The 21,686-nt window shown below is 33.0% G+C and overlaps 1 protein-coding gene across 2 annotated transcripts in view; it reads left to right on the top strand.

Moving 5' to 3' along the window:
• LOC145252869 (glycine receptor subunit alpha-2-like) overlaps window positions 1–21,686 on the top strand; it is a 282,197-nt gene that overhangs the window by 250,866 nt on the left and 9,645 nt on the right. For both annotated transcript variants that reach the window (XM_080112887.1, XM_080112884.1), the window contains exon 8: window positions 5,273–5,355. In XM_080112887.1, the coding sequence (XP_079969013.1) occupies window positions 5,273–5,355 (83 nt within the window). The remainder of the gene's footprint in view (window positions 1–5,272; window positions 5,356–21,686) is intronic.

Below are 21,686 nucleotides of genomic sequence, written 5' to 3'. Positions count from 1 at the left end.
ACACTTTTCAGCAAATCCGGGCACACTTTTGCGTTGACTTTCAAACTTACTTCGAAGATGTAAAGTGGCATGATATAGCCCTCACTTAAAACCACACCAAAGACCATAACGTGACCATAAACTTTGTTTTCATCACACTGGCACATTGCTATTATTTGTGACACTCCAGCGATACATTTTGAGAATGTGGAAACGATCCTATTGTCATAACTTAGAGAGCATAAATTGTACAGCGGCACATCTCTAATCTCGCTTGTTGAACATTGTGTCACTTTCAGGCATGATAGGAGACTCATATTTTTGGGGGGATTTTGGGGACACAAGCGGCAAACTAGTAGATGGTCTGCAACGAAAAGGAAACCGGTTTTTATCAAATGAAATTGAATCATGTGATTTCTAGTATGACAATTTTATCATTTCACCTTACGATATATAATATGTATAATATTTTGATTGAAGAAATTCTCCTCTTGACAAAAATACTGTCGGTTTGCTACAACGTATGTCACATACAAATTTATTATGTCTAGAATATTAACCACTATCTTGTGTTATTTTAGAACGACATTTTAGATACATTTAGTCGTTATCATAAACCCTACATTACATTTTAAGAGCAACATCATTAAAATCGTACTATCTTCAGAGAAAGTAGTTTCTATTTTTTATACTAAATCTAAAGTTCTCCTATTGCCTATAGTCAAGACCGGGCATAAATATACACATAACTATATTGCCCTGGCACCCCTCGAAACTGGATCATAAACTCATAGACATACAATTACTTTTCCATTTCACGATTCGAAAATAATAATTTTTTCCTTCAAAAATTCCGGAAATTTTCATTGGCTGTGAGCTGAAAAATCGCTTATTCCTGATTACACACCTTATTAGAAAAACGAACGTTTCAGACCTTAACAAATATGGAGGCTCTCTCTACACGAAACAATAGTTTTATGAATATTAAACCAAATGCAAAAATATTAACCGCTCAGAATTACATATTTACGTACTTATACCCTCAGGGTTAACTACACACAAATAATCACCATATAATAACCTTCCACCCTACAAGACATCTCTAAAACAAAAATCTTAACATTTACAGATAGCATTTTTTTTTCGATTTCGCATCTCCTTAACGGCAACAATACTATTTTTCTATTTTGTTTTATACGTTTTTATACCCCCCCCCAAAGTAAAACAAACAAAAACTCTAAAATATAACTTTTATATTTTCCTTAAAAATGACGGGTTCTTTTTTCCTTTGGTTCGTAGTATTTGCACATCGAGATCCTTAGAGCGATTATCAAGGTTATTTTTTAGCAAATATTTTGACACCCCCACCTCACGCAAACGATGAGGTGTATATTCAGAGAGCTATTATTAACATAAGGCGGTTGGGGTGTCTATTCAGAAACCCGTTATTACTATTAGGAGTTTGGAGGTTGGGCAGCAACAACAACAGCGACCTTACTTTATTGTTTTATGAGAAGAGTGCATCTTTGATTATAAATAAATTGGGTTTTTTTTGTTTTGTTTTTAAGAAAATATTTTACCTTAGTTCCGCCTACACACGATCTTTTAAAATGACTTTTATAGGTTTTTCACTATGCTGCTCAAGAAAATCTCATTTATATTTGGCTATATGTTATGTTCTTTAAAGCACTGGCCGCCAGAATACTACGTACTGGCGAAGAACAAATTTAATTATATCTGACCGACACTGACACTCACAAATTTCTTTGTTGGTTAATAGTATTTTCATCTGACCCTGACAGCGATTACCAAGGTAAAATTTGCGTTGAAGGAATACTGGAGCTTATAATTTATAGCTTGTAATTATTGAAGGAAACAAGCTTAGTCTTACCAGAATTAAATGTGACCATCCATTTTTGTCCCCATTTCACTACAGATTGGAAGTCTTCATCTAGTGTTTCTGCCATGTCCTTAGATATGTCTTCATCTGTTTTCCCCTCGTGCCTGTTATAGTACGTGGTGTCATCAGCAAATATACCAATCTCAGAGACAATTTTATCAGGGAGGTCATGAATATATGGAATAATAAAAGTCCAAGGATTGACCCCTTAAGTACACCTGCATTTATATCATACTGTTCAGATGTACGACTGTCGATGGCAACATGGATTCTTCTCTTATTAAAGAAAGATTTTATTATGTTAAATATTCATCTAGTGATATATGATCTGATTTCCTGAGAAGGCTATTGTACCATACCCTTTCAAAAGCCTTAGATATATCTAGGGCTACCGCTCTACCATCCCCTGTTTTTCCAGTGTATGGTATATGCGTTCAGATATTACAGTTAGGATGCCTGCTGTAGAACGGGCTTGCCTAAATCCATAGTGTTTGTCGGTCAAAAGTTTAGCAGCTCTTTGGTGATGGACTAGAGCTTGGTTAATAATGGATTCAAATATTTTTGTGAAAAGCGGGAGGAGGCTAATGGGACGATAATTTAATTTGTCAGTTCTTTTGCTTAGATTCTTGGAAACTAGTATCACAGAAGCAGTTTTCCAGCAGTCAGGAAAGCAAGATTCGTTAAAGCATTTGTAGTAAATTTTGATGAGAACAGGAGCAATCTCAGCGGGGCATTTTTTTAATAGTAGGGCCGGGAAGAGATCGGGTTCACATGCCTTTGAGGTGTCTAGGTTTTTACCATCCACCTGAGGCGTAATTTTCAGATCATCTAGTATGGCGTCAGCCCGCAAATGATAGTTAGGGAGGGAGTGCTTTTTTTAGTCCGATGTAGAGTTTGAGGCAAACCGGATGGTAGACATGTTTGCCTTCTCGGTTGCGTGCAAATAATCTCATGATTGTTGGATATTAGAAGAATTGCTGATTGCCCATTATTTACTACACTGTTGTAGATTTTTCAGAAATCACAGGTTCGTAATTTTTGTGCTTCAATGCGTTTTCTTATCGTTTCGTATACTCTCTATTAGTTGTCGCTTTTTCTTACTTACAATTACTTCTAGCTTGTATGTACTGAACTTATGCCGGTTAAATGTGCAGTATAAGTAAACCATTGTGGGTTTTCTATAGATTTTTCGCGTGGGAACATGTGTTTCAGTTGTTTTTCTAAGATTATGTACAACGTAGTATAAATTATCTAGACTTCATTTAAATTAAAGTTCTGTGCGGTTAGTATTCGTTTGCTGATTGGAAGGAATAAGTCACAGCAGCCGTTAGGTTGCTTAATAATTAATTTATAACGAGTTCTTGTTACCACAATATATTTAAAATGAATATTATGGGTTAAGCTTTTTACAAATAAAATGAATTTTTATTTTAAATTACATACACCCCGTGCCAGAATTACATGCAAATCCTATAGTTTTCAACAAAAATTTGTGAAATTTAGCACGTTACATGGCAACACAAACACAAGCGCAGATCTAAAATTTTAAGCTAATCTGCACAGTAATAAACAATTGGCAGCCATTTTAGCGATTTTCATTTTTTTTTTCAGCGTGTCAACTTTATATGCAGACCAATGCTAAAATATGATGAAGTGCTAAAAGACCATCGAAACATTGATTATTCTAGGAATTTTTAAATTGAGAACAACAATAATAAAGAACAAACAACTTCAATATGGTTTCATAGTACAATCAATATCTTATATAATTGCTATTTTTATTGACAAGAGCAAAACCCTTGGTCCATTGAAGATATCAAACTTTCGATTTCATCTGATGAAATTCTTTGGCAGCAGTTAGAATGTCATTCCAGAGGTCATCCTTGTAGCTGTACTGCCTTCCGCCGGAGTAAATATTTCGATTCAAGATGCTCCACAGATTTTCGATGGGTTTTAAATCTGGAGAGCAGGCTGGGCATCGCATTATTTTCCCATATCTGGCAAAATCTATCCAAATATTCAGTGGCTATCCTTGCAGAATGAGACGGTGCATTATCATGCATGAATACCATCTTTTTCCGGAATGCCAAATTCTTCTTGTGGCAGGGTTCCAAGTGTTTCTTAATAAAGTTAGGCGGTAATTTTCACTCCATCTGAAACTCTGAATGGTTCTACCAGCTGATTGCCAATGATTGCAGCCCAGAACATCATACCACCACCTCCTTGTTGACGCCTGATCCTTTGTGGACATAGACACTCATTATGGTACCATTCTCCCCTCCACCCATCGGGTCTACCAAGGGTCGCTCAACATTCATCGGTGAACAAAACAGTTTGAAAATTCACCTTCATGTGATCTTTTGCCAACTCCAATATCTTTTTCTTGTGGATATCCTTCAATTGAGGGCGGACCTCTGGCTTTCCAAATTCTGCAATCGCCCTAAGGATACAGAAACGAGTTGATTTTGGCACATCAGGAACGCCAGCTTTTTCAAAAACTTGTTTACTAGTTTCTAGTGGTTACGGCGAACTTCTCTCTTTGTCTTGCTCATTATTCGACGTGACATATGATTTCTTACGAATTTTCCCTCTGTCAGAACATCCGTTGCAACGTTGACAGTTAGTACAATATTTTTTGGTTGGACGATGATTCCGGTGTAATTCCTTGGCAATTTCTAAGGTGGAAATCCTATTATGGAACATTTGAACAATTTTAGACTTCTCAGCTTGACATAAAGCACCTTTACGTCCCATCTTGCATATAAAGTTGGAAGCTGAAAAAAATGCAAGTCACAAAAATGGCTGCCGTTTGCTCGCTATTGCGCAGATCAGCTTAAAGTTTTATATCTGCGCATGCGTTATTGTTTCCAGATAACGTGCGAAGTTTCACGAATTTTCATTTAAAGCTATCGGAGTTACAACAAAAATATCGATGTTCATATTCTGGTACAAGGTGTAAAAGCATTGAATGAATTTCCATTTTAATAGCTTTTTTGTTTATCAAAATTTGTGCGTCGTTAAGTTACATATATATTACTATATCTGATGGAAAGTCTTGATTAGGCAGTATACCTACCTGCATAAGATATACGTGTTCTAGGAACTTTTGAGTTGTTTACAATGTGTGTTTTCTGTCTTGTGATTGAATTCCTATTATTAAAATTCCTACTTTATGTATTAGATATTTAAAACTGAAGCGTCACCGATTGTCAATCCAATTTTAAGATAATTCTAGAAATGTTTATTTTTTTCAATTACTGCCAATTCTCGGATGATGAAGAAAACATAACTTGCTTAGCCCAAGGAAGATTCAACATTTTAAAACTTTAGTCATTATTTCAAGACATAGGGTTTCGTTTATTTTATCTCCGTTCATTTTTCTTCATTTTTCAGGATTTCCTTAACAGCTTCATGTCCAATGGACTTAAGACGTTACCCAATGGATGCTCAGGAATGCTCACTTTTTTTGGAAAGTTGTAAGATTATTTTTAAATATACATATATGTAGTTACTCACTAGTTGAATTGTAGGAATGTTTTGTTTTGTCTTTTTTATTCAGAGACAAAAAAATAACAGATAATTATATGCAATACACATAAGTTCATAACTAAGTATTGGATGGACATGAACGTTCTTGAAAAATTCAAATAAGTTTCGTTAGAAAGCCTTTATTTCATATATCACTAGCAGCTCAGCGGTCCTATGTACTGTTCATAACTTTAAGTGCATATATATATATATATATATATATATATATATTACAAACGTGGACTCATGTCCAGGTAACCTACATCTAAAATTTCAAGTGTTTAGACCAAAAATTGGTGGAGAAATTTGGTAGAGTCTGCAAAGGTCAACCCTTTCAACTTTGACCAATTGGCAGCTAAATTTTTGGCCAAAAACTGATTAAAAGCCTCCCTGCATGTCTGAATATCCATTACGCAAAATATCAAATGTTTAGACCAAATATTTGCTGAATAGTTTGCTAAGGTCAAATCTTTGGAACTTTGACCTCTTGGTAGTCAAATTTTCGGCCAAAAACTGATTAAAAAGCTTGGCCTATTTCTGAATATACTTTATGCAAAATTTCAAATGTTTAGAACAAAAATTGGGTTAAGTCATTTTTTTAAATTTGACCCCAATTTTTACCATTAACATTTATAGTTTGGGTCTCAAATCAAGTTTAAAAGTTTGATCCATAGTCGGGAACCTACATCTAAAATTTCAAGTCTTTAGACCCCAAATTAGTAGAGGAGTTCTGAGTTTTCAAAGGTTAAATCGTTGGCTGAAAACCGATAAAAAGATTTTCCTTAATCTCAATATCCCTTATGTAAAACCTCGAGTTTGTAGACTGAAAACAGACAGACACAGCCAATTTCATATATATATATATATATATATATATATATATATATATATATATATATATATATTAAAGAACGTTTCTCGCTCTATCTAATCGGTTAAATTACAATCGCTTAAAAACAATTGTTTTCTTTTCAGAACATTGGTCAAAAAGAATTCGCACAATTTTTTTTTCTATTCAAGCTAGGCCGAAAAGCTTAAAACTATAAACTATAGTAATATTAACGAAACGTTTGGCCGAGAAACAACTACTGAACACCCAGCACAGTGGTGATTTTAGAAGTTTCGTGACGGCGACGGGAGTCTTGAAGATGATAAACGTAGTGGTCGGTCATCGGATGTTGATAATGGTCAATTAAGAGTTTTAGTCGAAGTTAATTCACGCGCAACTGTTCAAGAACTTGCTTCAACCACTTCAAAGAGATTGGAAAGACCAAAAAAAGTGATAAATATGCCTTACGAATTTAACCACAACCAAAAGAAACGCCGTAATAGAGCGTTATTATCCCTTACTTTTACGTTTCTCGATCAAGTTGGTACTTGCAATGATAAATGGGTCATTTAAAATAACCGTCGACGTTCAGTTCAATGGTTAGACGTGGATTAAACTCAAAGACACTTCTCACGGCCAAATTTACACCGAAAGAAGTTCATGTAGACTGTTTGGTTGTCTACGATCGATTTCACCCATTACAGTTTTTGGAATGCTGTCAACAAAACTTCGACAACAATACCCAGCATTAGTCAACAGAAAAGGCCTAATTCTCCTCCACAATGCCCGACCGCACTTTGCTAAAACGACCCGCAGATTTCTAACGGAATAGGATACAAAACTGTCTCATCTGTCATACTCTCTAGTCCTCTCACCCACTGACTACTACTTTTTCAATCATCTCGACAACTCTACGTGAAAAATGCTTCAAAACCTAAGCGATATCAAAAACGCCTTCAGCGACTTCTTCGCTACCAGAACGCAAGATTTTTTACGTTATTTGCATAAATATATTTGTTTTGCGTTCACATTGAATTCAATTTTTGTATGAGTCGAGATATATTTATCTGAATATAAAAGTTAAAATCCGTAAAAACATTCTTATCAGCCTTGTTTTTTAATTTTTTAATATTCAAATTTTTAAATCTTATCACTTCAAACAAGGCTCACTGTCAATGAAACGAAAGGAACTACTGTAAATTAAGGACAAGACTTATAAGAACATCCTAAATGATGACGTGCGTACATATGTCTATTTTTACATTGCATCTAAATCTTTGCAAATAGGTACAGTGAATAAACACGGAACTAGCCGGGAATTCCAATGAAAAACGGTTCGGAGAAATAATGGGTGTAATTATAAATGTTTGGTGTCGAATGTGTGAAATAGTATTTCACAAAAATTTGAGGTTTGAATTAAAATACAACTCGAAAAAAATTAAAAAATAAAACGAGGATTTATTTTTATTCAGAGAATGAGATCGTTCATCGTTAATTCTAAAAAGTCTGGTTAAAATAAGACCAGATAAAAATTACCATAAATTTAGCTTTTGCAGAGAGGAAACATGATTAAACATGGGAGAAATGTTACGTAAAAAGTTTAGTTAACGTCATGGAATATTGGAAATTATGTTCGCGAGCGTGACAAGGAAATCGGACGAAAATACTAGACGTTCTTTATTCAATTGTGCAGATGTTTCCACAATATTCGTTGGATAGGATTATAAAGACTATTGCTAATTTTAATTTAAAAGAAAAACTAAAGCCAACTATAGGCATATGTTATAGCAATAGGAAGCAATAACTACGTTGTTATTCTGCAAGAGAATTGTTGACACTACTGCAACGCAAAATATTTACAGGGAATAATGGTACTACCTTTACGCAACAAGATAAAAATTAGTTTGTTCTGTAATACAGACGAAATTTGAGCACCGAAATAGAAATCAAATATATTAGAAGCGTTTGATAGTAATTACATGTTTCATATTCCGAATAAAATTAAGAATAAAAACTTTTATTCCAACTCACTATAGCCATCTAAGACGTGTGTAATTTTTTCATTATTATGATTTAATCAAGCCAGCATTTTAACCACATACAAAATATTTTCATCGGTCTTTGAACAACAGTCGATGAAATATTGTAACTTTCGAACTACATATAAAAGTAAGAAATAACAATTTGCCACAGAATATTCGATAATCAGCAACTTTAAAAAGTCACCAAATCTCCAACCCAGTTTATACTGTGAAAGTGATCATACTAGGCTCGTTGAAACTCGCTTTAAAATATCTACGAACGTTATACAATAACATGAACTTGCATTAACTGAAAGCGATGAATGTATGCATATGCGTACCACATGAACAACCATCTCAATATGTTCTCGTTAATTGCGCATAACTTATCGGCCTTACAAATATTTCATTTTCAATTATGAATTTACGATTCAACTGCGGGAAATGTAAATTTATCAACACTTTTTCTTTTTCTCAAGGTAGCAATTTTCTACTGGACGCAACAGTGACGAGGTAATTCTAATACTAAAATATTTAAAGATTTGAGTGAAGATACGATATTATGAAAATACACTTCATACTTCACTTTCGCGGTTAATTATAGTTTGAAAACAATTGATACTTTGCAAGCATTGTGACCTCTAAGTAGCAGGACGTTCGTCTTATTTAATCTGGTAATAGAGGTCGGGTATCTTGACGTTCACTCCTCGAAGCATATGTTAATATACCACCCGTTCTGTTCTGCCGATCGCGCGCTGAAAATTAACAGCTCGTTAAACAAAAGATGTCGGCAAGCAAAGCGAAAAATCAATTTCACAAAAAACACTTAGATGTTTTTTTTTTCTACATTAATTATCAAAATCCAGATAGAAGTTAATTACAAATCAAACTAATATTTACAAGTTCTTTTTACAATATTTTGATAATTTCATTTCAACAGTAAATTACGCGATATATGTTTTCCTATTCAGTTGACGGGTAGCGTTTGGGGTAGGGTAGCGAACCTGTCCGATTCGCCTTCTAAACTCAAAGACTAACTCCAATTGGCAAATTTTAATTGTACAACGGTTTTTATAGTGAAGGATGGCGTGGGGCCCGATGGCCGCTGGGTTTTCATACAGCCAATAATCTTACTCCACACCACAACGGGGCTGTCTCTAATCAATTAGTTAACTCAAACTGTTAGAAATTTTTTTTTATTTCTAACGCGCCTCTTTTCTTGGTTCCTTGTTATCCGAAAAACTTGGTTAATTTTGAGAAAGAATAACACAATAAAATTCTTGTATTTAAAATAACGTATATTTACAAGTAAAGGTTAAAGTTTCCAAAACAGTTGTTCTGGAGGAGTTCTGTTTGTTGCAGAAAGAGTAATTTCTGAGAAGTGCTCGCTGTTAACCTTTTTTTCTTTTTTATTGTTGCAAGCAACTCCAAGTAATAGTGTGTAATTTGCATAAGTGGCTTTATGCAAATTACCTTACAAAGTTTGAGTACAAATAATTCTTACACTCCCTCCAAGAAGATTGCAATACGTTTATTGCAATAAAAACAGGAGAGATGTCTCTGAAATATATATAAAGAATTTATAAAAAAAATAATTTGCCGTTTTATTTTTTTTTTATAAATTGGATGGTTGATTTTTTTTGTATCAACCTTTTTAGGTCATTCAATGCCAAGAACATTTTTTAATGCTTTATTTATTTATTTTTTAAATAGGAAAGTTGAATTTGTTTAATTATTACAGATAATATTATCTTTCATCATTTGATAGAATTTGGCAGAGGCTTTGCGTTTGGGTCTAGTCCTGAGTTGATTGGACACCTCTTCATTGCTATTACTATTGACTAATTGCAGTGTTTTATCATTAAGTCCTTCACTAGAATCATTTTTGAAAGGCTTACTGATAGGTTCTTCCATTCGAGTATTACCTTGGGGACATGATATTTCCATAGGGTATAGGTTAGAAATGGAGTGATACTCTATTGCCCCATTACCTTGCTTCAGTTTAACAGCTCGTATTTTATTGTCAAACCCTATTACATTTTCTAAAACCTTGCCCAGCATCCAGAAGGGTCTCAATTTAGTCGTGGATTTGATCAATACGACATCCCCTACTTTTATTCTATTTTCCCATTTATTTTGGTAAATATTCCTGCCATGTTCTCTTAAACTTAGCAAATAGCTTTCATACCATAATTTAAATTTTAATATTTCTTCTTGAAAATTTAAAGTTTTATTTAATGAGTTTGGGTCAGGTTCTTCCTGCCAAACCTCTTCCTCTTCAGATTTTAGAACTAAAGAAGAATTCCCATATATTCTCAAAAAGGAATTAGGAGTTATAATTTCAAGATATGGAAAGCTTAATCTATAAGTTAAAGGTCTAGAATTTATAGCCAACTTAATATTTGACAATGTTCTTAAAAGTTCAAAATAGCTTAGTCTAGATCTTCCAATGACCTTGACTAGACAACCCTTAAGAACTCTTATCAACCTCTCCCAAGCCGAACAAACTCACGCAGAATATAAAGGGATTTTGATATGTCGGATATCTAATTTCTCTAGTTCATCCTGAAACGTCTTTGACTGTAGAGAACTTTCAAGAATACAACCTGCCTTTTAAAAGGTTTTAGCGTTATCACTGTATAAAAATTGAAGCACAGAATACATGTTGCAAAATCTTGAAAGGCCAGCATAAAATTTCGGGTGGACATATCGGGTAACAGTTCAAAATGGACTACCCTTATGTTAAGGCAAGTAAATATTAAAACAACTATTTTTACTGTATTTCCACCCACTTCATTCTTTACCCACAAATGACCTGTGTAGTCGATTCCCACATGATTGAAAGGTTTCACTAAATTGACATGATGCCTAGGCATATCCACAACTTTAGGATATTTATAAGCCAAAGCATTATACTTTTTGCAGGTTGAACAATTATTTATTTCTGCCTTTACAGTCAAACCTTGGGGAATCCACACACCTTGCTCTCGCAAATAATTTAATGTGGTACCTATTCCAATGTGTTGCACCTTAGCATGGCAATAGTTAATGAATAAGGACGTAAATTTATTTCTTTTAGGCAATAACACAGGGTTATATACTTCATAGTTGAAATATAGGCATTTGGTTATCCTTCCTTGGGATCTCAAAATTCCATCAGAGTCTATGAATAAATTTAAATTTGAAACCAAAGTGGGAACATTTTTATTACTTTTGTCCTGTGATTTCAAAAAGTCAATTTTCTTGAAAAAATGCTCATTCTGTATTAACCTTATCCAGTACATTTTTGCTTTCTTCAATGGATTAAAACAATTTTTTTCTTACAAAACGGTTTGAACAATACACTTGTTATTCTCAATAATTTATTGTAATCAGAATATTTTTCAATGTCCAAAATGGCAGTTTTTGCTTTAATTATTTGATTACAATAAACATTTACTGTTCCCTTATGGTCAGGTGAAACACTCATTAAAGGGTATTTAGGCCAATTTTTAAATTCGTTGGTAAGCCAACTTGGTCCTTCCACGTATATTTATAGTAATTTGAAGGATTAACTTCTATTTGTTCGATGATTCCATCTTCTAGTTGTTTGCTGAAGATTGCATCGTATTTTTTAGTTAATCCTCTTTTATTTAAAAAGTTAATTGTTCGGTCCAACACCTTGAGAGCCATGAAATGGTTTGATGGAACTTTTTCGATCCTATCAGGATACCAGGGCAATTCTATATAATAATGCCCATCGATCTGTTTTATTCCTTCCCTAAATTTACTTATTTGCTTGTTGTCAAAGGAAATAGATTCTTGATCATTGGGCCTTATTCCCATAGATTCAAGACTAAAGAGATTTTCTAAGCCGTTGTCTACTTCACTGTCGGATAAAATATTCTCTAAGGGATTGAAATACGATTTAAGGGGGTCCATTATTAGGTTAATTACTGTTTTATTATTTTTTATTGGTTTTAATTGAGTTTTAAGCAAGTCATTTCTCTCGGCTGAACTGATAAAATTGAAAATGTTTCCAATAGGAGCTACCCTATCATCTATGATAAAGTTATAACCACCCCCTATCTTTTTTATGGAAAATGAAAGATATTGAATTATGTCTATCCCCATGAGCATATCTATTTCAATAGTGTCGTGTTCTTTCTTTAAGTAAAAGGACTCATCAAGCAGATTTATATCCTGTAATTTTAATTTATTAATTACATCTTTCATTCCGTGCATCGTGTAATTTATATTCATGCTTTCGTCTACCAATAGCGGAACAAAAAACATTCTATGCTTTAATTTTACACCAGTAGACATTTGTTTAAATTTCTTAACTTGCCGTCCTAAATAACTATGTATCTCATGCTCTGATGAGAACAACTCATTATAATTTGGGGATAATGCTAGAGCAGCTTCTTTTGTTATAAAAGATCTTTGCCTACCACAATCTATTAAGCACCTAACTTGTCTTTGCTTATGACCACATTTTAAATTTAGGGTCATAGTAGGTAACATATTACAAGTGTCCGTATTTTTCAAGGCGTAACACAAGTTTGTTTGAACAGCCTTTTGAGTAAGACACAAAGAAGTTACATGTTCTTTTTTTTTACATGTGAGACACGGAAACTTTAAGAACCCCTTTTTTCCATAGCATTCTGATTCATTGTGACCTGAACCAGCACATCTGGTGCACAAGGACAGTTCTAAGATTCTTGCTAGTTTAGCCTCATAATTAGGATAAGTTTCACACTTTCCGAAGTAGTGTCCTTCCGAGGAACATAGCTTACACACGGATTTTTTTATAGCTTGTACTTTGAAATTTTGTACCGTTGGTACTTTATCTTTTGGGTTTATTTTAAAACTACGTTTAAAGTCATAGCTACTGAAATTTTTTTATCCTTAGCAATATTTTTTTTACAGTTAAAGTCCGAGTTAGAGTTTTTAAAATATCCCTAGTTATCGAATATTTGCTTTAAGTTGGGATAATTATTATTAACTTTATTAATTAATTCTTTAACAACTACTTTGGGAAGTTTAGTCATAATGTGACTAATTAGAATATTTCCAGAAGAACCCTCTTCCAAAAAATCAATTTCATATTGTTTTAGCTCATATAAGTAGGCCCTTATTTCTGATATATAATATTTAACATTCAAATATTCTGGACTATATTCCTCACCAGGTTTAGCTTTTAATGTTTCGTCGATAATATATGCTTTATCTAAAAACTCTTCTTTCAATAAATCTAAAGCAATTTTATAATTCGTATTGGTTATTGACAAATGTTTTGTTTTAAGGCATAATCCTTCAAGTAACCGACCAAATAAGACAGTTTAGCTGAGTCTGACAATTTCCTTCTAGAATCAATCACATTGTTAAATTGAATTAAAAAATTGTGAAAGGCGAACTTGTCCTTTTAATTTCCCGAAAAAGTGCTGCAATTCAAAGGAGGAGGTTTTCCCTCACTTAAAGTTTCTTCAATAGACAACGTTGAAGGAGTCTTGTCATCTTTACTGGTTATATAGTCCTCGTATTTGTACTCACTAAGATAGAAACATATTCGGCTTGACTATCTAATTCATTATTCAAGTCTTCTTCGTCTTTGATACTATAATCAACCCTTTGTGAAAAGGTATTAATTACCTCATTCCAATAATTGATTTTAGACACTTCATCATCAATGGCTTTTAACTGTTTTTTTTACACAGGGAAGTATTCAGGGTAGAATTGTCATACATGGTCTCCAGGCTATTAAAGTACATTGTTACTTTTCTTTTATGTGTAGCCCGGTTTCGTTTAAAAGACAGTAATTTTTCTCGTATCATTTCAATATTCATATCCTCGGGTTTTTCTTCTCCCAGAAGGTTTTGAAGAGTTCCCTCCATGGTGACGTCTTCCTTAATAGCCATTTATTTTAGTAGGTATGAATAAGTACCGAAATTTGAATACAAGTGCAATAAAATCATTTTGTTTAATATCCACGCGGGTAGAGTTTCGTCAAAACACTTTTGTACAAATGCAATGAAATAATTAATTTTAATATCCACGCGGGTAGAGTTTTTGTACGTTTTGAGCGTCCCAAATTCATGTTTTATAAAACTCGAGTAAGTATGTTCCATAAAAGTTTTTTGAATATGTCATAGTATACCGTTAGTTTTGATCCAGAATAATAATTTCTCTCTTGTGGAGTATCCATCCTTGAGGTAACATCACTTGGAGAAGGTTCATTCCTCGTTGGTTATCCATATTAAATGTTATGGACGCGAATACCACGATGTTAACTGTTTTGGAAATATGTTAGAAATTTTTTGTTATTTCTAACGCGCCTCTCTTTTCTTGGTTCCTTGTTATCCGAACAACTTGGTTAATTTTGAGAAAGAATAACACAATAAAATTCTTGTATTTAAAATAACGTATATTTACAAGTAAAGGTTAAAGTTTCCAAAACAGTTGTTCTGGAGGAGTTTCTGTTTGTTGCAGAAAAAGAGAGTAATTTCTGAGAAGTGCTCGCTGTTAATCTTTTTTTTTTCTTTTTTATTGTTGCAAGCAACTCCAAGTAATAGTGTGTAATTTGCATAAGTGGCTTTATCCAAATTATCTTACAAAGTTTGAGTACAAATAATTCTAACAAAACATCTGTGCATAGTAATTAGGGATTTTTCATACAGGGTGTCCACAAAATCTGGCTGAATTATGTCGCCAAACTTTGTGGACACCCTGTAGATTATGTAGCCAGACTTTGTGGACACCCTGTAGATTATGTAGCCAGACTTTGTGGACACCCTGTAGATTATGTAGCCAGACTTTGTGGACACCCTGTAGATTATGTAGCCAGACTTTGTGGACACCCTGTAGATTATGTAGCCAAACTTTGTGGACACCCTGTAGATTATGTAGCAAGACTTTGTGGACACCCTGTATATTTCTTCGCATGGCCTCAGTGGTCAATACCTTTCCCTTTCGGCAATATCCGGTCTAAGATGAAAAGAAAATATAACTTGTTTTGTCTTCACAATTTCCTAAACCCATCATCATTAAATTAAACTTTTTCGTATTCGATATATTTAAACCCGTCTGGTCATCCGACGACGCCGGGGCAGCTTACATAAAAAACTTTAACGGTTCCTGTTTAACCATTTAAGGACACCATTTACTCCACCCATAAGGGGGCTAGGTCACAGCATCATTCACAAAGTTCGACTCATTCGGCCAAAGCCCTTTCTGAAACAATTCCAAGGAGAGCCTACATTTTCTGTAGCAAAACGCATTCTATTAAACATATTTTCTTGTTATAACAAAGTGTTTAACGAATTACCTTCATCATAAATCGCTTTCATTCGATCTCCTAGCTTTTGTTCTTCGTAAAAGGGACCGGTAGTCTTTGGCCAAAATTTCAAAAATGTTTGTTCTCCGACAAACGAACTGTCAGTTTTAGTCTTCAATCTTTTTTATGGTTTGAGACGGCCTGAGGCTTTCTTCTCTTCCCCATTCCCTATTTTTGTAGTGCTTATCAATTCGTTTCACATTAAAAAAAAAGTAGTAACTTTTTCTTCTTCAAGATAGTAAAAGCCTGTTTATGAAGGAAGCCACGTCCTCTTATTTTTCTCGATTTAATTAAGATCACGAATATGTACTTTTTCACTATGTTATAATACCTGATTTATTCTTTTCTCGTTTCGCTTCCTAATATAGTTGATAGGAGCTGAAATCTTACCAGATTCTCTCTATTAATTTCTTATGCATATATGTTATGGTGACACCCCTACATATTCTAGAAATTTACTATTCCTGACGTCACTTCCGGTGACAAGGTTCTGCTTTTTAGCAGTCTAAACCCAAAACTCAGAGACAAACTACTTGCCCTTCAGCTGAGCGTAGTTCCCACTCAACTACGATCGTTTCAGTATTTTCTGTTTAATATATTATTCATTTCAATGTTTCCTAGTTTTCTCGTTATTCTTTTCAGCATTTAGACCATAACAATATGGTTTTAATTATATTAAAAATGGGATATACGTATTTGAAGTTTTAATAGATCTCTATCCCAATGAGTCAATCAAAGGTGATTTATATATTTGAAAGTCACTTTGTGTGTGTTTGTGAATTCGTTTTCTATATACTCTCAAACGGCTAGCCCATTGTTTTTAATTTCACAAAAATGAACTTTATGGGTCTTAAAGTGTTCCTTGATAGGCACAGAAAGCCTCCGTTAAGTATCGAAAATTCATGATCGAAAGAAATCGGAATGAAAAAGACGCAATCCGAGTTTGACTACAGTTAACACTCTAATACCGCCTAAAATCACAAATGATTTCAATAAGTTTTATCACATATAAAGCTCGCATATAAAATTCACAGTATGTTTTTATAAGACAGTAGCGCGTTCCAAATGCATGTTTTGTTTACAGATATAAAGAGGTATTCTAATAGGATTTTTTCTTAGGGACCAGGGAATATGCAGTGAAGAATACATCAAGGAAGAATTTTAATATATCGAACATACATTTATGAAGATACAATACCGTCAACATTTTGTGACAAATACAAAAAAGAGAGCACTAAAAATTTTCCATAACCGTAACCGAGACAATTCCCTAAATAGCCAGACACACGACAAATAATTAACATTACCAACTAATAAAAACAACGACACAATCTATAAGAACCTAAATAAGACGGGTATTCAAATAACAAAACTAAACTCTTTAACAATTAGGGATCTAACACGTAAAATTATGGCTATACCAACACTAACATCAAACATCAAAACTGGAATATATTCCATAACTTGCCTTGATTGTGGAAGAATATACGTAGGAGAAACTCAAGGTAATTTGAATAAAAGAATGTATGAACACAAAAAAATATGTGAAAAACGGCAATACACTCAACTATATATTTTGTCACATCATGGATAACGGACACCATTTTATTTTAACAAAGCGATATTCCTCAAACACATATATAACAGATCCACACGACATTTAATTGAGTCGGCTATAATCTCCCATTCCAACAATATAATTAAATAAAGAAAGGGCTTTACCACGTTGCTCCTTATCTATCGAAAATAATTATTAAAGATAACAATTTAGACAGGTTAAACTTGAAACACACACACACATACCCACACACATACAAACACACACACACACACACACATATATATATATATATATATATATATATATATATATATATATATATATATATAAATCCATTCGTAATTTCACTTCATTTTATTATTTTTATTTAACTTATTTACTGTATTTTATTTAAAGGTATTTTTTGTTTGAACTAAACTCTAAGATTTAAATAAAAAATTATTCTGTGATCATTATTTGATAAATACTGAAATTTTCATTAAAATTGATTAATTTCCTGATTTTTGGTGAATTTTTAAGTAAAGGGAGGGGTCAAATTGTTTTGAGCGTCGGCATTTATTTTGCCCGTAGGAGAGCGACCACATGTGGTTAATTGAAATTAAATTTCAATCACATGGTTACATTATAAATAATCACGTGATTAAATCCATTTAAAATTTATCGATTAGAATCCGATATTTTAAAAAATTATTTCATACAACATGATAAGAATTTGTTTCCATTAAGTGAGATCACGGCCTGTCGTGGTGAGACCAAAAATTCCTTTAAGTGATGTCACGTGACGACAGGCGATGATAAATAAATATGTCCCAAAATAAAAAAATGGTCCATCGGTTCAAAGAAACCCACCTGTTTATTGAAGAAAAATTAAGTATAATGTTATAATTAAAAAGAGATATATAAAAATACGCATGGGTAAAATAACCAAAATGTCGAAGCAATCATCCAGCGAACGAACCAAGAATTACATTTATATATATATATGTGTGTGTGTGTGTGTGTGTGTGTGTGTGTGTGTGTGTGTGTGTGTGTGTGTGTGTGTGTGTGTGTGTGTGTGTGTGTGTGTGTAACATTGTTGAATAATTATGGAAATTTTTCTTACATAGCTTTAGTTAAAAAGCTAAAAGCGTTCAAGCGATTGATTAATTTGTATGAACTGGGCAAAAGCCAGTTTTGTTTGTGGACATTACCTGAGTGAAACTTAAAGACGTCAAACCAGTCTTTCTGTTTGATGAGGAAGATACGTTGGTGCATTTATATTGACAAACATTTAATGACGTAACTACGTGGAAGTGTGCCATAATTTGGACATTTTCACCCGCCCGCTTTCGTAAAACCAATGTGTTCTCGCCTTAGTAATCTTGCTGTATAATCGGCAACCTGCCAGAGAAACTTCGATTTACTAAAATCGCACTGATTATTGGGCTTTGTTTTGTTCTAGCCAAAACGATTACTTTGGAGTGGGGGCGTTCAATTTGAATATTGTTTAACAGGGATATTATACAATAGGTGCGTCAAGCAATGCGTTGGAATTCTATAAGATGTCTCCATGTACTGTCATATAATCATTTATCACTATTTGTTTTTCAGTTTTTAATCAGTTTGTTCAACGAAGTAATGTGATATCCTACCGTGTGACATACTATTAAAAAATATATGATATAACGAATATATTCCAACAAAGATATGTGTTATGTATGAGTATTAAAATAGAAAAGTTTTGTTTTTAATGTCAGCAATACATGTTTAAATAAATACAATTGTGGGTTCCACGCTCTTGTCTCGGTTTTGTCGGATTTGTCTGACCACAGATTCTTATAAAGTTTTTTTCGAGTTGGTGGTAATAAAAAAAGCAAATTATACTAATGTATGTTTATACTTCTAACATTTAAATCGTATTGATTATTATTCGGAATATGCGTTACATTTAAGTCAAGTTACGGAATTGAAATAATGTTTTGAATTTGTATGTTTCACGATTTTTCAGTTTTCGAACACTTGAGACTACAGTAATATTGAATAGGTTTTTCATAAACAATTTAAAGTTAGAAAAGAATATTGAATAATCTACGGATTATAGTTAATTGAAACTAATTTTCTATATCAATTTAAACGGATATGTAAACGGATATGTAAACGGATATTCGTTTAAATTGATATAGAAAATTAGTTTAAATTAACTATTCCTTCTATATGTTGTTTTAATTTATCAAGGATTCATTGGAAATAATTTCAACTGACAGCTTATAATCTTATCATTTTTGTCTATGTTTCTATCATTGTTTCATTTTGTAATTATTTTACTTATGAACGAATGCTTATATTATATATGCATATATATTTATACATATATATATATATATAGAGAGAGAGAGAGAGGGGGGAGAGAGATGTATTCGTCCTCGCACGAAAGAGCAGGACACAAAATCTTTTAAATAAAAATAATAATCATAGAATAACAATAACAAAGACTTTCGCTGGCGAGGACTACTATTGAGTGTAACCAGTTATACAGTAACTTGTATAAATATAGGTATGTGTATTTATTAGAAGTTGGTATTGTTATAAAATAAATCGAAATTAAGCTACACAGAATTTCCTGCGTTCCATATCCGTAATGAATCGTAAATTTAAATGCATGGATTTCATTTTTTCTATATCTACGTAGTGTTAAGTAAAGATTCATTTTAATTCCTGATCGCGAGTTTGCAGTAACCAATGACCATGTTTGAATCAGACAAATGTTCGGCTGACATCTATCTCCTATCCAATCTGTCAAAAAGCCGTTTGAAATAAGTTTAACGAGATTCAAAGATATCTCTTAAAGAGAGGGGGAAGAATGCTGAACTAGGGCAAAAGATGTTTGTGATTTAAATAGTCAGACATATGCAAATGAGATGAGTTTTACAGTTTATAATAAATTTATTCGATTTAAAACAAAGACAGCCCATGTTTTCTCTCAAATAATTCATTATAAGAATATAGGTATTTTTATTATATATCCTACTATATATAGAACTATTGGATTTATTCCGTTATTGATACAGTGGATTTCATTGTAACTAATTAAGGAATAAGCTACACAAATTTTGCTGACCAAACTTTGCAAATATGAAGCAGCAAGACGACATTCAAGATGACGGAAGTTATTTTCTTACTACTGGTTCATCTTCGCTGTTACTCAATAGCTTTCTTTGGTTGACTTTCTGGGTTAGTTCAATAGTTATTGATAGTTATTGATAAATTATTGAATATTTTCACAAATATTCTATAACTTATCAGCTATTCGAGAATCTATGTAAATAAATAGTTGAATGAACAAATATTAAAAATAATAAATTCTTAGTTGAATGAAAAAGCATTGAAAAAAAAATGAAATGAAGAAAAGTTAATTTCCCGTTTTGACAGTTTATTATAAGCAATTTTAGGCATTTGGTTTAACGACGGTAGTGTTATAGTCTCCATGAAATTAGTTCCAAGTTAACGTAATTCTCATATTTTAATGTTTAACCCTTAGGCTGTTATCACAGCGTAGTATTTGTGTTAACTGTGTCAGTCAGTGTCAAGAGTCAAAACATTATTATTATTAATTGATTCGAGCGACGGCGGGTCGCTAGATCGATTATTATGATTAGAAAAATAAAAACAATTAGATTGGAAAATGTGAGTGATAGCTTGAATAATAAAAGGCTACAAACGAATGTGAATTCAGAAAATAATGGTAAACAGATATCTGGAGGAATTTTTTGTTTGCGTAAACAAATAACTAGATTTAGGTTTACGTCAGCGTTTGGGGTATAAGGCAGATGATGATACGTACATTTGCGTAGATTTTAAGTAGTCTTTAGCTGAACGACGGGGAGAACGGACAACTCAATGGGGGAGCGGCGTCTTCCGAGACAGCTAAGATGTGAAGACTAAAAATAGAAAGCGTTGCAAATCATTGAGAGAAATTGTGAGAATGAGAATAAACGAGGAAAAACAAAAAAGTCTTCTTGTTACTGCTTCACATTGAAATGTTTTCTTGCAGTGTCCAAGATACGAAGGGAGCAACAACTTAAGGTTAGTAGTCCGTTCTCTTCTTATGTGCCATGATTAATGAATTAATAACTGTTTCCTTGTTTATGTTAAGCGAACATATCTGCTTGGATATGTTTAAAAACGCACACACACGTCCACAAGGAACAGTTATAACCACCAGATGACATGATCATTGGTTTTATACACAAGTATTTTCTATAGACTAGATGGGCATGAATACGTATATATATACACACATGTTAGATACACACGCAATATTGGAATATTTAGAAAGAAACTATGACCATTAAATAGTCATGTGATATTAGACACACAATGTGAGGAAAGGAAATGTTTGCGTCTGTTCTTGCTGTGAATATCTTACAAAAAATACGTAAAGGTTGCAGATGAATCAATTTTGTTATAACTGTAAACTTTTATCTTATCTAACTTGCGACTTACGGTTGCAATGTAAAAACAAAATATTAGAATGCATTTCCTACAATATATCTATTACATATTATTGTTATTGTATG

The sequence above is a fragment of the Euprymna scolopes genome, chromosome 3 (assembly GCF_053919585.1).
Source record: "Euprymna scolopes isolate OS-2025 chromosome 3, ASM5391958v1, whole genome shotgun sequence".
Classification (NCBI taxonomy): domain Eukaryota; kingdom Metazoa; phylum Mollusca; class Cephalopoda; order Sepiida; family Sepiolidae; genus Euprymna; species Euprymna scolopes.
Note: the sequence above shows the minus strand (reverse complement) of the source record. Positions and strands in the feature narration are given on the sequence as shown.